The 16,028-nt window shown below is 38.6% G+C and overlaps 1 protein-coding gene across 6 annotated transcripts in view; it reads right to left on the bottom strand.

Moving 5' to 3' along the window:
* Positions 1-16,028, bottom strand: part of PANK1 (pantothenate kinase 1) — a 35,747-nt gene that overhangs the window by 357 nt on the left and 19,362 nt on the right. For 4 of the 6 annotated variants that reach the window (XM_074544977.1, XM_074544978.1, XM_005481237.4 and 1 more), the window contains 5 exons: positions 9,586-9,839; positions 7,886-8,062; positions 7,363-7,486; positions 2,285-2,410; positions 185-1,673 (listed from right to left, as the gene is read on the bottom strand). In XM_074544977.1, the coding sequence (XP_074401078.1) occupies positions 1,614-1,673; positions 2,285-2,410; positions 7,363-7,486; positions 7,886-8,062; positions 9,586-9,839 (741 nt within the window). In that variant the 3' untranslated portion in view covers positions 185-1,613. Of the gene's footprint in view, positions 1-184; positions 1,674-2,284; positions 2,411-7,362; positions 7,487-7,885; positions 8,063-9,585; positions 9,840-16,028 lie in introns of those variants that run through there. The other 2 variants (XM_074544975.1, XM_074544976.1) reach the window with 2 other exon arrangements.

A 16,028-nucleotide genomic window follows, 5' to 3' on the forward strand; every position in this document is an offset into this window, starting at 1 on the left:
TTGTTTACAGCACTTTAAAGTCAATTTCAAGCAGGCAAAAGGCTACGAAGACTAAAGCCTTGTTATGAAGAGTAAAAACATGTCCAGAACCAAACGATTATCATGTAAATAAGTAGCCACGTATGTCACAAAAAAAAGTGTTATGTATATCACATCATTGCTTTCAAGAAATGAATTCCACAGATACATTAAAACTGTCAAAACAGTAGTGGTCTTTATTTCCATCACACAAGTTAACACTTCAGTTAATATTACCATCTTTCAACATTTGGGAGATATGTAAGTCAATGACTTAAAGTGAAATACACCCCCTTCCAAAAATATACTGAATTCTATACTGTCCCTCTGATGAGTCATTTACTTTATGTGACATCACATACAGTCCTGCAAGACAAAATAATTTATGAATTGTTTTTCAGCCTCTCATTTGTGAGCCCTCAAGGTGTCTAAGGAAACCAAGTTTATACATGCTCTGCAGCAACCTAAGTACATGGATTGCAAAGGGATTTCAATTCAATTTGGGAAAAAAAGATCTAGAGAGGTCCACGAATCCAAAAAGGTAGAAAATACTGTATTGGAATAAACACCCAAATTCTGATGTCCTGGAGAGGAATTTAACACTAGTTTAAAAGCAGAAAATACTCTAGTCAGTATTTTTCTAATTTTAGTAACTGGGCTTTTAATAATGCTGTTATCAGTTGCTTTCAATTAAGAACAAGTTAAAACTTTTAGACTACAGAAAAATAACTGAAGACAATCTCCCTTTACCATCTAATACCAAGTGTGAATAACATCTTTACTACAGAACTCTTCATCTTGATCAGAGGTTTTCATCAGAAACGAATTTTCATTTTAGTGTCAATTCAATAATTAAGATTTTAGTTCACATCTTCTTTAAAATTTTTTATTATAAAGATGAATCAGCCCTGCAAAACCAGTTGGCAGTCTCTTCCTGTTGCAATTCATGACCACTGAAAAATTACAATCTTTAACCCTCTGCTATTACAAAGCTTCCTCACAGTCCTTTGGAGAAATGCATTTAGCCACAGAATGATTTGCAAAATTTTTTTGGGGGTGGGGTTGATAGAGAGTGGTTAAAGTGTCTCATCTAATGAGGAAAGGAAAGGCAAAAAAATCAATGACTAGTTTTCACAGTAAAATGCATCAGCTTTGTAGTTTCATTTGAAACCAAGAACAAATCATGAAACGTCATGAAAATAAGATAAAAAAATCTCCTAGAGTGATTACTAAATGAAGTTAAAATTACCACACTAATCAGTAAACCCCAGAAGAAAAGCAGATGCCTCATATCATAGGTCTTACATTAAACAGTATCCATTTTTTAAAATAAATCCATAAAATCTGTATGTTTGGCCACTTCGCACATTTTTCCCCTATAAAATACAGTGTACAGAAAAAAAAATCTCGTAATTCCCAGTATGAATTCTGAAGTATAAGGTCAAAACCCAGAAATTAAAGATCAGTTAAAAGGATTTTAAATTATTTACAAATCCAGCAGGTAGAACTACCATAATGGCTTCATTTCCATCCTTGTAGTGGCTTTCACTCTTACCCAGCAGCATCTGCAGTAGGAATCTCTTCAGACAGTTTCATCACTGATCATCTGTCATTTTAAGCATTTCTAGAAGAGCCCCAACAGCTCCAAAATAACCCTTGGAACAAAGGCAAAAGAAAATCAAAACCAATCAAATTCCAAAACAAGACATAACATGAACACAAAGTTTTCAGTTCTGTTAAGGCAACTAAAAGAAGGTCAACCCTGCCAAGTATTTGCTCTATCTAAAATATGATTTAATAAGATCATCCTTAGGTAGAAGAAAGGGCCTGATACTGAGAAAAGTTCTCCAAAATTATATAAAAAAAAAAAATTACAACACCATAATACTGATGCTGTACTGAGGCAGGGCAGTTTCCATTACAGACCTGTCCATCTGGTCACCTCAAAATTATGCTTACAAAAATGAATTACACTTGAGGTATTCTTATACCAGCCAACACAAATGAACATTGTTGCTATCAGGGTCAGAAAGCAAATATGAGAAATGGGCAATGTTTAACAACATATATCACAAGATTAGTGATCAAACCAAGGAGGTAACAAGTAGTATTTTCAAATGAATTTGTAAACTAAATAACATTTATGCAGAACTTGGCCTGTGCATTCAATTCAAAGCAATGGCATTTCTCCCCTTTCAAGTTCACCAAAAAAAGAGCTACAAGAATTTTGTACTTACAAATGGAAGTTCAACACATATTTCCTTACCTCATGTTCCAAAAAGAGAGCTTTTAGCTGTCCCTTGGACCAATAATCCATAGCATATGCTAGCACCTTCATAGAAATCATATTAATTCTGAGAAAGTTGCCAACAAACACCACCTTGTCGATATTCTGTAAAATTGAATTTGAAAAACATATCAGAAAAATTATATTCAGCTACATTATTTGCCTCATTTAATATGTACCTCTAATACCAAGTTAAATGGGAATTTTAGGTTACATTTAAATACTTTAAACTGAAAAGTCAAAAAATATTGCAGTTTCTGACCACTAAGTAAGAGACATTGCAGGAGCAGGGAGGTGCAGAGTTTTATTCAAAAGAAAGTGAGAAGCTATTATCATAGATGACCGATATTTTTTTAAAATATCGAATAAATGTCACAACCTTCCCAACATGACTCAGATTATGATATTTTTGGTGGTGGTGTTTGGTTTTTCTAATTACATATGGCTGAACTGAAGACATCTTTCTCCCCTTGCATGTTAAATGAAGCAACTTTCCAGAGATCACTATGATTATTAAATCCAGGTGGAGAACCTCTGAACGGTATCTGAGAACAATTACATAGAGATGAGAAGGAGCATCTTTCATAATCTATTACCAGACTGTGACTCCATTTTCAAAAAGTGAAATGGGGACAACATAATACTTGATATGTATGGCACTCCTTTGTTTCAAAGCTCATTTGAACTCAGTTTTCACAGGAAATGAAGATTTTTTGAACCATCAGCACTAGGCTGCCAATGAGAAAGCCACAGACCATCCTCACTTGTATGTACACCACTACAGAGAGCAGGGGTTCTGTGTGGTGTTTAAACAATGCCCCATCTTACCAAGCCCAGTTCTGCCTGTTATGCACAAATTTTCACTTGCATTTTGCATTGGAGTAAAAGATGATGTTCACCAGACACTAGAATTGATCTAGAAGATTCAGGGGGAGGCCACATCCTGGAGATACAAGCTTTTACAGGAGTCCTGAAGAGCCCTAGAAATGCATCTTCAAGAGCCTTCTGTAGAAGTTTGCCAGAAAGGCTGCCAGGGACAGGGATTAGAATTAGCCAGGGTTACCCCCTCTGCTTGATCCAACTCTAAAGCCCAGCATTGACTCTGCAGCAATTCCTGTGCTGCAGCCACAGCCGTGCCATGCCCAGGACTGTGCCTGTGTCACAGCCCAGGGACATCCTCATCCTCACTGGAGTGCCTGTGTCACAGCCCAGGGACATCCCCACTGCAGTGCCTGTGTCACAACCCAGGGACATCCTCACTGGAGTGGCTGTGTCACAGCCCAGGGACATCCCCACTGGAGTGGCTGTGTCACAGCACAGGGACATCCTCACTGGAGTGGCTGTGTCACAGCACAGGGACATCCCCACTGGAGTGGCTGTGTCACAGCCCAGGGACATCCTCACTGCAGTGCCTGTGTCACAGCACAGGGACATCCCCACTGCAGTGCCTGTGTCACAGCCCAGGGACATCCTCACTGGAGTAGCTGTGTCACAGCCCAGGGACATTCCTACTGCAGTGCCTGTGTCACAGCCCAGGACATCCTCACTGGAGTGGCCAGGGCTGCAGAGCCCATCCCCAGAGAGCAGAGCTCCTTCACCGGTGTGCAGACTGGGCGAGGGCCAGCCCTGACTGCCCTCAAACCAAACACAGCCACACAAACTGGACTGAAACCATTCCCCTGCAGTCATCTATCTCCTCAGACCCTGCAGCCACATCAGCATGCACTGATACTCAGGAATTTATGAATGAAAAAAAGAACTTCTTAAATTTCAAACTGCTGCTATGGAACATGGCCAAGAGCACCCTGCACCCTTGGCTAAAGCAGTTTTGTCTCTGAAGCAATTTCAGACAAAGGAGGGACAAATACACAACTAATTAATTTCCTGTAATGCCATAGCATAAAACTCATTAGAATCTACATTTCAATTTCACATACATATGATTTTTTCTGAATATAAAAACAAAGCTACTGTTAGCAGAAGCAATACCTAACAGAGTATAAAAACTACTGCAAATTTTGAATCTACCAGTACTAGTTGTATCTACTAGAGTAACAGTGTAGACCAACATGCACATTTCAATTTTATTTCAAACATTCCTTGAGTTGACAAGGTGAAAAGCTGTATTAATAATATAAATTTCCTAAATTTCTGATCTGAACTAAAAACAAGTTTAGCGTTTTTCAGAAGCTGAAATGCTACTCTTAAGGGAGACTTGTCAATTTAATTTTAAATTGTCCACTGCTGAAACTTTCAAAGCTGAAAGACATAAATCTTAAACTGCTGAAGAGATGGTGGTGACATGCTTATTTAAGCTAATCAAATTACAGCAACCTGGAAAAGACACGCACTCTTTCACTCTGTGGGGTCTTGTTAAATTGTTCAACTACCCTGCAGCAGAAAGCAGTAGTATAGCATAGCTATAATATAGCTTTAATATAGCCTATTTACATTATTTACCAATATAATTGAATAGGAAAATCTGTATCAATAACACAATTAAAGACCTGCACATATTTTTGCAAGGCAGCTTGTTCAGATGCAAACTTACATGTTCTGCAAGTAAGGAAAGTATAAACCAGGAGATCAGTTTCCTTTATGCAGTTCTGCTGTGCCTAGGACAGGCCATTTCAAAGGGTCTGTGGCCAAATGGTTCCAGACTACGGAATTTTTCTACCCCATTGCCAACTTTGTGCAAGCAAATTTGCTTTGAAGTTTTGCAGACAGAACATTTCATTTATTTCCCAGTCTCATTTTTTCCTGCACATATGCAAGTCATTTTCAACACAATATTAAAGCTGCAATCATTGGGAAAAACTTATCAGAAGTCATGCTTCAGGGTATAAATTGATTCTGTCAACCTAAAAGTGAGCTTTACCATAAACCTAATCTAATACATACAAGCTCCACAAAAGAATATCATATTCAACTATTCATTTAGTTCTTATTTGAGGATTTGATTCATCAGGCTTGCTGAAAGTAAGCCTTGCCATGTCTCCCAAAGGCAATTTAGGTGCCTAGATTATTTAGCTATCTGAAGATTAGCTTACTTGAAATGATACTGCATGTTTTTATTTTTAATAGCATGTAAAGCAACTAAATGAAGTGTTTTCATTCTCTACAACTACAAAATCATTTACTTCAGGTGGTGGAGAAATTCTGCTTTGACACTGTGAAATGAAGAATATTTAACACATCAATTCCATTCCTCCACCAAATTCTATGGATCACACCAGTTTTTTAGAGGCCTGCCCCCAGAACAAAGATGGTAGGAACTTTTCACAGTGACTCAGAAGCATTAGTTTCATTAGCAGCCTGTCTCCTCCTGTGTGGTTCCCTGCTGCAACTCTCCATGCTTTGATAGCCCTGTACAATGCTGCTTGAACTCCATGCCACAAGGCAACACTGTAAAGAAGCTGAAAGCAAAGAGAACACTCAGAGAGAATCATCCTGACTGAAAGAGTCAAATTGTCAAGAAAGAAAAAGTAAGCCTGTAGCCACTTTTCAGAATGAAGGAAGGTTACCAGTGGCATTTGAAAGGGGCATACAATGCAACTTGGGCTGATCAGGTCCTCCAGAGAGGAATGTGAGCAAAAAACATAATAATGGTATACAAAATCAAAAGAAAATAAAAAATGAACAGCATAGCAGTGCTGAATAGACTTACATCCCATGACTGAGGGAAAAATGGCAGATGAAGTTTAAATTTAAAGAGTGAAATGACACAACTGAAAGGGGGAAAGTGCTTTTAAGATGACACCATGGAGCGACTGTTGATTTCTTAGAAATGAGTTCCATGCTCACAAAAATGAAATATTATGAACTGTTAGCAAAGGATCTCTGAACACAAAATTTATCCCTATGCCATCACATAAATTCATTGAGCAACGACACTCTGAATATCATATAAAGATCTGATAATTCAACCTTAAAATTACAACCATAAAAAGATTTAAAAGACAAAATGAAACAATGCATAAAAGAATGTCTTCTCTTTTATTAGGTAAGGAGACTAAGTATTAGGACCTTTTGTCTTGGAAAGACCAAGAGGGAGAGGAAACAAAAGTTGATTCAAAATCAAATCAAAACCCACACCCTCAAAAAGCACTAGTGATTAATTATTTACTATTTCTGATAAAGCCATAAGCTAGATGGGACCCAATAAAGTGATTAGATTGCAGTTTGTTGAGCTCCTTGGGTTTGTTTTGATCAATTTTTCTTGCTCTGTGTGTTGTTGATTAAAAATATAACAATGACAGCAATTTTTTTCTACCAACAGAATGCTGTGCAGCTAAAACATCTACATATTTTAAAAAATTCTATAAATTCATTATCTACTCAGAGCAGATGAAAGGTATTAGTTACCACATAATGGTAAAGGATGAAATCTGCAAATAAAAGCAAGGGCCTGAATGTTTGGGTTTGTGGTGGGGTTTGTATTTGGTTTTTTTCAGCTGCTGGAAGCTGTACTGTATGGATGGAACAATCCATCCCTATTTATCATGCCTAATGAAAAGAATGTAATAAGCATCTGATAGGAGTCTTGGAAGGAAAATTAACTACATTTTTCCTTTTTCTTACACAATGCAATGGAACTTGCATCTATCCAAACATTTAACACAATACACAATTTCAACCCATCCTGCTATGGAAGCAATCCAAGCAAAATAGTACTCAAAATAAATTCTATCTTGCCATAGTAAAACCTGTAAATAGCTACAAAGTAACAGAGTAAAAATTTGCATTATAAACATGGTAATATCTATGTATTACAGCTTGAGAACAAGTGAGCATTCCAGGCTGAAACTCAATGCCTTGAAGAGGCATTTACAGACAATTTTTCTCCCCTCTTCTGTAGCTTTGAAGCTTGGACAGCCTTACACTTTACATCAAAGCATGCACATAATGAGCCACAAGAATTATAACATGACATTAAATACATGCATATTTACCAAGGCCAGTTGACACACCTACTATGTCAGCAATTTGCATTTTTGCATGCTGATAATCTCACTATGTTGTCTCTAAAGATTTTAAGCTCATGGTAAATAACTTACCTCGTTCAGTGCACACATGCGAGCGATGGAACCGATGTTGTTGGTGATGGTGACCAAAGTAGCTCTGGCCAAGTCCTCTTTACTGATGGAATCTCTCTTTTCTTTACTCATCATATGACCAAAGCTGTGTGAGGAAGATCATGCCTTTTAACATGAGATATTCAGGAGTGATAAAAGCCCTTAAAATTTTATCATTTTGCAAGCTTTGCTTGGATTTGATAACATTCATTTGTGACAGATTTGAAAAGTGAAAAGGGATCTCATTAGAAAGGCAGAACAATGAGTAAGGACGCTTCTAAAATAACTGTAATTTAAATGGAAGCAACCTACATGAGGCATTACTTACAGCTGTTTAAAAAAAAAAAGAGCAAGAAGTAGGTGAGAGATCAAAGGACAAACCCCATGACCCGTGGAGTGACATTTCCACATGGACACAGTGCATAGTCCAGGGATGATGCACTCAGTGTAGCATGCACAGGAAGTTTCCAAGGGCCTGCTTACAAACAGCCCAGTCAACACACACCTGGAGGCTACAGCAGAGCCCTGAAGGCCAAAGCGCTCGTAGTCCCCTCCGTAGATGTCCTTCACCAGCTTGTCCACGTTGGTGCTGTCTCCTTTTGCAGCCATTTCCAGCGCTTCTTCAAACGTCTCGCAGCCAGTGAGCAAACAGCACAGCCCCAGGAACGTTCCTCCTCCAAGGCTGCAAAAGCACAGTCCCTTCAGCCCAGCTTTCACCACAGCCCTTCAGAGTGCCACTGACAACATGCTGCACACAGGGGCCAGCTGCATCTCAGAACCCTTCCCTCGAGGAGGGAACACAGACACTCTGCAATGAGCTCCTATTTAACACAAGTGTGGTCTTAACTGAACTAGCCTTGAGTCTTTAATCCTTGAATAGGAGAATTGTACTAAAGGGTTAGCTAAGAATAAGGAACAATCCAATACCTCAGATACCACTTGGCTATTTGTAGCACTCTAACAAGTTTTCTGCACAAGAATAATTAACCAGCAGAGCACTCAAATGACTGAAGAAAGAATGAACAGTGAACAAAGGTAAATCTATGAGGGCTGGCAGCCAAGACAGACCTTGTTCCCCTAGCCAATGGCAGAAAGCATTCTGGTTGGCTCCTTTTCAAAGCAAGCCCAGCATCAGCCCTGAATGTTCTTTCCCTGAAAGAACTCTGAGCAAGGAGCACTCACTTGAATATTTTATAAAGGCTCAGTACAATATTTACTGACTACATAAAATTAGCAGGGATTATTTAACTGCATAACATGTTGCTAACCCATTAAAGCTCTACTTTGAACTTTTCAGTCTTACAGACACGAACTTCAACTTAGTAATCTCTACATCCTTCCTCATTCTTTCTTGGCCACTGACAAAGCTTATTTTCAGTGCCTGCAGTCACAGAGACTGGAGCCACTGAAAACAAGGGGATCAGTGAGACACCACACTTGCACTTCAGGAAAAAAGCACAGGAGGTCACATAGGTCACTGTTTAGTCCATGCTCTTGATTATTGGGTTTTTCAGAACACAACTCACAGAGCTGTAGTATACTCAGTATTTGAACAGTAGAAAGCTCTGCACACCAGCCACAAGACAGCATTGATTTCATCACCTATAACAAGTCAACAACACCTGGCAGACACGTTTTTCCTTCCACAGTGGAAAGGATTAGAAGCATGTCTACCAGAGATACAAAATCTCTGTGCTTGAAAAAGACCCAGAACTGCAAGAAATCCAATGCCTCCCACTGAACTTGTATCCATCCATACTGCAGATAGAGAAATGGCTCATGGCTACCATTGTGGCAAGGGTATGCCCTAGGTAAGGCAATAGAAGATATGTAATCACATCATGTGCATTTTACAGGAGAAACTTTGTATCATGCACCGAAAAACAGAATGCAGGGGAGAGAAGACTCATTTGCTGGGACAGTTTTATTTTGGCAATTCACAGTAAGAGATGGGAAATAGGTAAGAACACCAACAAGAGGCTAAGGCAGGTGTAAAGTTAAACAGATCAATGATTTCCCTGACACAGATTCTCTCTCTGAAGGTATCCTAGGATATTTTCAGCCTTGCTACTGGTAGGCTTTTAAAAGGAATAGGAATACATGCACAATTTGGAGCTGTAGCTACCAATCACATTCTCTAATTCCACCTGTTCAGTTGTGAAGGAAAAAAAAAAACCAATTAAAAAACAACAAAAGTGAATTTACCTGGATCCTGTAACTCTTTTATAATTGTCCTTAGAATACACAGCTAGGATGCTGACCCCTGAGCCTATGTTAACCAGCAGCATAGGATATGGATTATCAAGGCAGTAAGGCTTTTTCTGGCACTGTTCAGGATCTGTAGGATTTTCAAAATAATAGCACTCTGGTTGGCCATTGAAACCAACAGAATCAACATAAAGGAGGCCCTGGATCAAACAGTCCAATTCATCCAGTTTATAGAGCTGTAGATCAGCCATCTGTAAAAGAATAACAAGAAATTAAGAAACACACATTTTCTAGCATAACACAACACTGAGAAGGACAAAAGGTTCCACTGGAACACTTTGATCCCTTTAATAGTAACACATTATGCTATTTAAGCAGTACAAAGATCTAAGCATGAAGTCTGAAATAAAAATTCACTGTCTGGCTGATGACAGGTACCTCCCAAAACCATGATGTGCTACACAGTAAGGCCATCTACTTCCTTTGCCTTTGAGACATTCTGGGCTCTGCAAGCAGAAAGTATTTCTCCTCCTTTGTATTCTGATGCAATAAAAGTCTTCCCCCTCATTCCCAGCCCAAGAGGAGCTGTGCTCTGCAGCTTTTGAGCAGTATCTGACATATGCCTACACAGCAGCATTCCTCAGGATGCAAAGTGCTTTAGCTCACCATCCAACCACATTTCCCAGCAGTTTAATGAAATTTTCAATAGAATTAAGATGCTCATATTATGTAAATATGCATTAAATATACAGTGGATTTTTTTCCGTACATATCACCAGTTATTCTGATTAATTTTTAAATTACAATGAGCACTTTAAAATGCCACATGAAACATAGAGCCATAACTCCTATGTTTGGTGAAAGAACATATAAAAATCCAAACAAAAATATTGTCAGCAGACTATAACTTACAGAGAAGGCAGATAACCAGTAACAAAAGTTGACAAAAGACATTCCCTCTGAGATCTCGCAGGTCACCATGACTGTACTTCAACAGACATGTCTACTTGCCACAGCATCATATTTACTAGAATTATAAATAACATCCCTTTCTCAAAATAGTATACATTGACCAACTGTAGAAACACTCCTTTTCATTGTTAGGCAGAGGAGAGGGCAAAAAAACTTTGTAAAGGTGCCCATCCAAATCCTGAGGTCATTTTCATCCTCATGCATGCAAAGCAGGTCATGACTACTCTACTTTCTATCAAAAAAAAAAAAAAAAAAAAGCAGCAGAGTATAATGGAGTTAGTACACAGCTGGTTCTTCAGCATTTGCATACTGCAGGATGTTTTCATAACAACTAATGGAGAAGATTTACATGGGTAACTATGTGCTATTTTTAATTCTGGAAGCTATATTAAGTCACTATAAAGAGGGGAGATATTTCTGTGGAACAGGCATGGTCAATAGGTTACATTCTTTCAAGCTATTTAAATCTCCCCTGTTAAGACTTTGCTCTACTTGTACCCAGCTCTAGCTTGCCCTAAGTGAAAGCCATCCCACTCTTTGGGTCTGTCCTCTTGTTTTACTTGCCACTCCTCAAATCCTGTAACCAGGGAAAAGAAATAAGACCAAAAAGACCCCAAACCAGCAGTCTCAAAGACCTCAATATAGATCCAGTTATTCATAAGACAAGCAAGAGAGGTGGAAATTCCCTCTTGTTTCTGTCTTTCCTCCTGCAACTTCTGCAATCCCCTCATTTTTTTTTTTTTTTTTGGTTACCACATTGGTACACAAATTAAAATTATAGACATGTAGCATAAAAGATATGAACCATTTAGCTAGCAAATAGAATAAGCATAATTTACGAGAAAAAGTTTTTCAAGAAATGTTACAAAATTCTTAAGGGTACTTTGCAAATATCTTGGATTTAATCAATTTCTAACTAACTATTAGACCAAGATTAAAAGCTCCAAGATAGACACAAGACAAGGTACGATGCAAGGTATCAACATAATAAAGCCTTCATGCACGGTTTATCACAATGAACACAGCATGGAATCCCCTAAGTCATCCCTCCTTACAGGATTTATTCAGTTCAACAAACATTGCACATACCTGGATGACACAAGGAAATATTCTGTACTACCTATGATCTTTCCTTAGGTTATGTGTTGTACAGTGTCAGTATCCTCACCTTGGTGTGTAAGTTGGATGCAGCATGAGCAAACATGATCTAACACAATCACAAATGTGCAGTGAACCAGGAGCTGTTGTACAGATGAGTCGTCAGCAGGTTTATGGCCCCTACTGTCCAAACTCCTACTCTAATGTAACCCAAATACCCAGCCACAAACTGCTTTTGTCTGATCCAGGCTACACTTTTACACACAGGTAAGCACTAGCCAGAGACCTTGCAAGACACAAACAAGTAATACAAGTCAGAGCAGAACACTTCTGACACCAGTACAAAACCACAGATAAACCCCTCAATTCTACAAACTCTCCAGTCACCTCACCAACTCTGTAAGGACAGAACAAGAGAAACTAATCAGCATCTTTCTCAAGCACTACACATATTAGCTTTTATTAGGTCCAGCCCTCCGTGTATAAAAGACACACTAAAATTTGCTCTGCTTTTTATAGCTCTGTGCTATATTTAACAGTTGATATACTGTAAGCAGAGAAGTCCTATTACTGCTTTCTTTTATGTATGATATTCATAGCAGACTGAAAAACTATTTTCCTGTGTCATTGAACAGTCTGGTTTTGATTTTTGGAATAATCAACACAGGCATCAGTATTCTATGTCAATCCACCTTTCTTCAGAGAATCAAAAGCTCTGCAGCCACCAGACACCCAAGGCTCCAAACAGCTTACTGAGCCAACACTGTTCTTATTTCTAAACAGAAATTAGGGCAAAGTTTCAAGAAATGTAGTAACCCAGTCTTGTACAAGAAGCCACAACTGAGCCATGGTCACAATTCTGTCCCTTTCCCTGCATTCACAACTGTATATTTGCTCACAATGTCTCAAAGCACCAAAAGTGCACTCAGAATAGAGGCACCTGTAACCATTGTAACTAATTTACAAGTAGGCAAATATTTCTTCCTGCTGCCATAACCTGACCTACCACACTCTACTCACCCTCAACTTTCAGCTGTTCAAACCTCTCCTTAGATGAACCAAAGTTTATGTGCAAATATGCATAACTAAAATGGAAGATGTGTCTAGAAGCACATTTTAACTGGATGCTTTTCCTACAATGTTTACAAAATGCATTTGCAGGTATTTTCCAGCCCTTTACAATTCCTGCCAAGAAGGGCAGACAGCAAAATGGTCAACTTACCCTACTCTGCACTCCTGTAACTATATTTAGCACAGTGCCTCTCTAGAGGTTATGTCAGAAAGCTGTGCTATGAGAAGAACAACTGCAGCACAAAGTAGTATACAGGACCCTGCAGGGAAAATTTATGATGATTACAGAGGAACCACACAGACATTTTTTAAAAGAATAATTTTTCTGCATTATAGCCAGACTAGATATCTCCTTTTTAAGACTGCTTTTTAAATACTGGGCTAGGGAACAAAACACTTTAGACCTCAAGAAACTCTTCAGGACCATCAAAACGAGTGACGTAGGGCTTCAACCATGCTTACAAGCAGGTGCCACACACCAAGAGAAAATAGCCAACATTTCCCCCATGACCTTAGCATCACACTCCTGAAACACAGCTGATTTAGGATACAAAAGGTCTGTTGCTACTGTGCACAGATGCTATTCCAAGAAAAATCAAAGACCATCTCTTGTACTCTTGCAAGAAGTGCTGGGAAATTGTGTTACCTGATCCAATTTAGATTTGGATTTCTTTGTTGTTTGCCTTGTTTGTTTTTTAAATAGTGTAATAGCATAACAATAGGAAAATTATATCTCTATTCAAGTATCAAGCAGTATAAAAAGAAAAAACATGGTACCAGCTTGTCTGTGCTTTCAAATATGGAAGCACATATGTCAAAGACTTGGGTCCCATTTGTTTCTTATTATGGGTGAGCAAATATATCCACTTTAGCAAGGTGAACATGAAACAGCCCAGTGCTCTAGAAGTGAGTTGAGAGCAGCCATGACATACTTGCTCTGGGGTTGAAGTCTAATGTATCACAATTGGTGTGCAGACATATTTTCAATGAAGCTCCAGCTCATGGAACATTTCACCCACTTGTACTGTATTCTGGTGAACACAGCAAAATCTGAACCCAGATGCAGTTGCAAGTTCATTTTTTGCTTAGACTTTCAATGAGAAATATGATTTTTTTTCTGTAAAAAACCTGTTAGGAACATAGCATTTGGCAAGTTTTTAATTATCAATTACAACAGCCTCGTTTACTATGTCACTGTGGCTTTTATGTCTGCTGGGCATTGCTCCAGTTTTTATTTCTTAGAATAGCTTACAAACTAGCTTTTCCTTCCATCTCTTCTACTTTCATATAGACTTTGCTTTCTTTATATTTTGATTATCTTCACTTCAAACCCCAACCATGCTACTTTATGGAGCTGAAAATATATTCAAACAAGACAAAGCCTAATGCAAAAAAACTGCAATTCCAACATGCACTGAGGCAGAAGATTCACTCTGTATCAGCTTTGGGCGAAAAAGGCACTCATCAGGAATCCTGTGCAGAGCTCTGCCCCCTGGCACAGGAGCCCTAAGGATCTCTCCTCTCTCTTGGCAGAAAGAGATGCACATTGTTTCTCCCATTCCCTCTGAAGAGGTTACTTTACCCATTCTCTGGATGCCTCTTTCAACTCCAGCCCAGCCCCTACAGCCTGAGCAGCTGCCTCCAGCCTCCTCAGCAAGAAGATTTTTGAGTCTCATACTAACTGTGAAAGAGTTACACAGCTTACTCATCCTACAACACAGGACAGTGATTTTATTTATTTGTTTTAAGATTAACACAGTCTGTAAGTCATCTTCAGACATTCAGCTCATAGCACAAAGTCAAGCCTTTGAATTAGCTAATAACTGGCACAAGAAAATCACTATCCAGCTCAAGTGAGCCAAACTCACTTTTAAATCATTTTCCTTTATGGGAAGGTCAAGGCCTGAGTTTGAGTCTGTGTTGGTAAAGAGATTTCCTTCCCCTGTCCTAAATGTTCTTGATTAAGTGACTGGGTGTTTTCAGCACAGATGCTGCTCCCACTGAAGACAGCAATAAAATTTCTATTAATACAAGTCAGGTTCTGCAGGTGTCTGTTAAGGAAAGGAATACAAAGATCCCACCTTTGAGCCACTGCAATCAACAGAAATTTTATAACAGAGCAGGTTTTAATCAAAAGTCTGAGAAGTCCTTCCTCCCCTCATCCTGCCCATCCTTTACATTGAGTTGCTTTACAAAACTGAGTGGCAGCCTAGAAATTTATTCCTCATTACATTAACAGCAAACTCCTGTGCAAGTCATGTGTCTGCACTATCATGGAGGAGTCACAGAGCACAGAGAGATTCATCTCACAAACAAGTAAGTACTCCTTACTTTCCCAGAAGTGGTTAATTGAGCATTTACAGGATATGTGAAGTGACACAGCTGGGGAAAGGAGGATTATCAGAATTAGGCTGCAGATTCATCCATGCCTTAACACCACTGTTACCTGAAAATAAAGACTGCCAGCTATAAAGACCATTCAGAGTCATTCAGAGAGGAGGTAAAAAAAGAACAAAAATGCAAGAAAAAACCCTCTAGGCTGGAAACAGTCCTCCTTTTGGTGAATTACTTACTGATGCTCTCTTCAATGAACATTAAGTATAACCATATGGTTGGTAAAATTATTTCTGTGGTCTAGTTTAATGAATAGAGTCAATTTTCCTACTTCTAGGGTAAGCACTCAGATGTTCAGAATGAGTCTCATGATTTGCCAAGCTACTGGCTGACAAGAGATCCCACATACTTCCAGCAATCAGCAAGCAGACCATGGAGACTTCCTCAGGTATCCACCTCTCCAACACTGCAGATCACATGAGGGAGGTGAGACAGCTAAACCTAGGTAGCTTTGTAGATTTAGTTGCCTTTTTATAGAAAAATAAACAGTCTTAAGGTGAACAGAATATGTCTCACCATTGTATGTTATTTTTTAATACACAAAAGCAACAGAGATGTCTAGATCAAACATATTTAACTCATTTAGGGATTCAAAACCAGACAAAGGAACACAGACAAGTAACAACAGGGTATTTGCCTCTCTATTTTAAGGAGAAAAAGCTTCTATGACCTTAGAAGGCTTCCTTCCTTGGGATTTGAACATTGTTTTGCAATGTATTGGATCTTTTGTCCTAAATCTATGCAATCTTACAGTCACATTGAGAAATACTGTGAATAGACAAGTAACTTAAAAGCATATACAAAGGAAAATAAAGGGCCAGAACAAAAGTATGTTAGCTAGATCAAATGAATTTACTAACATTTATCCAGATTTTTAAATTAAAAAACATACCTTAGTTTTTCCA

This window comes from Zonotrichia albicollis, chromosome 7, assembly GCF_047830755.1.
Source record: "Zonotrichia albicollis isolate bZonAlb1 chromosome 7, bZonAlb1.hap1, whole genome shotgun sequence".
In the NCBI taxonomy this organism is placed as follows: domain Eukaryota; kingdom Metazoa; phylum Chordata; class Aves; order Passeriformes; family Passerellidae; genus Zonotrichia; species Zonotrichia albicollis.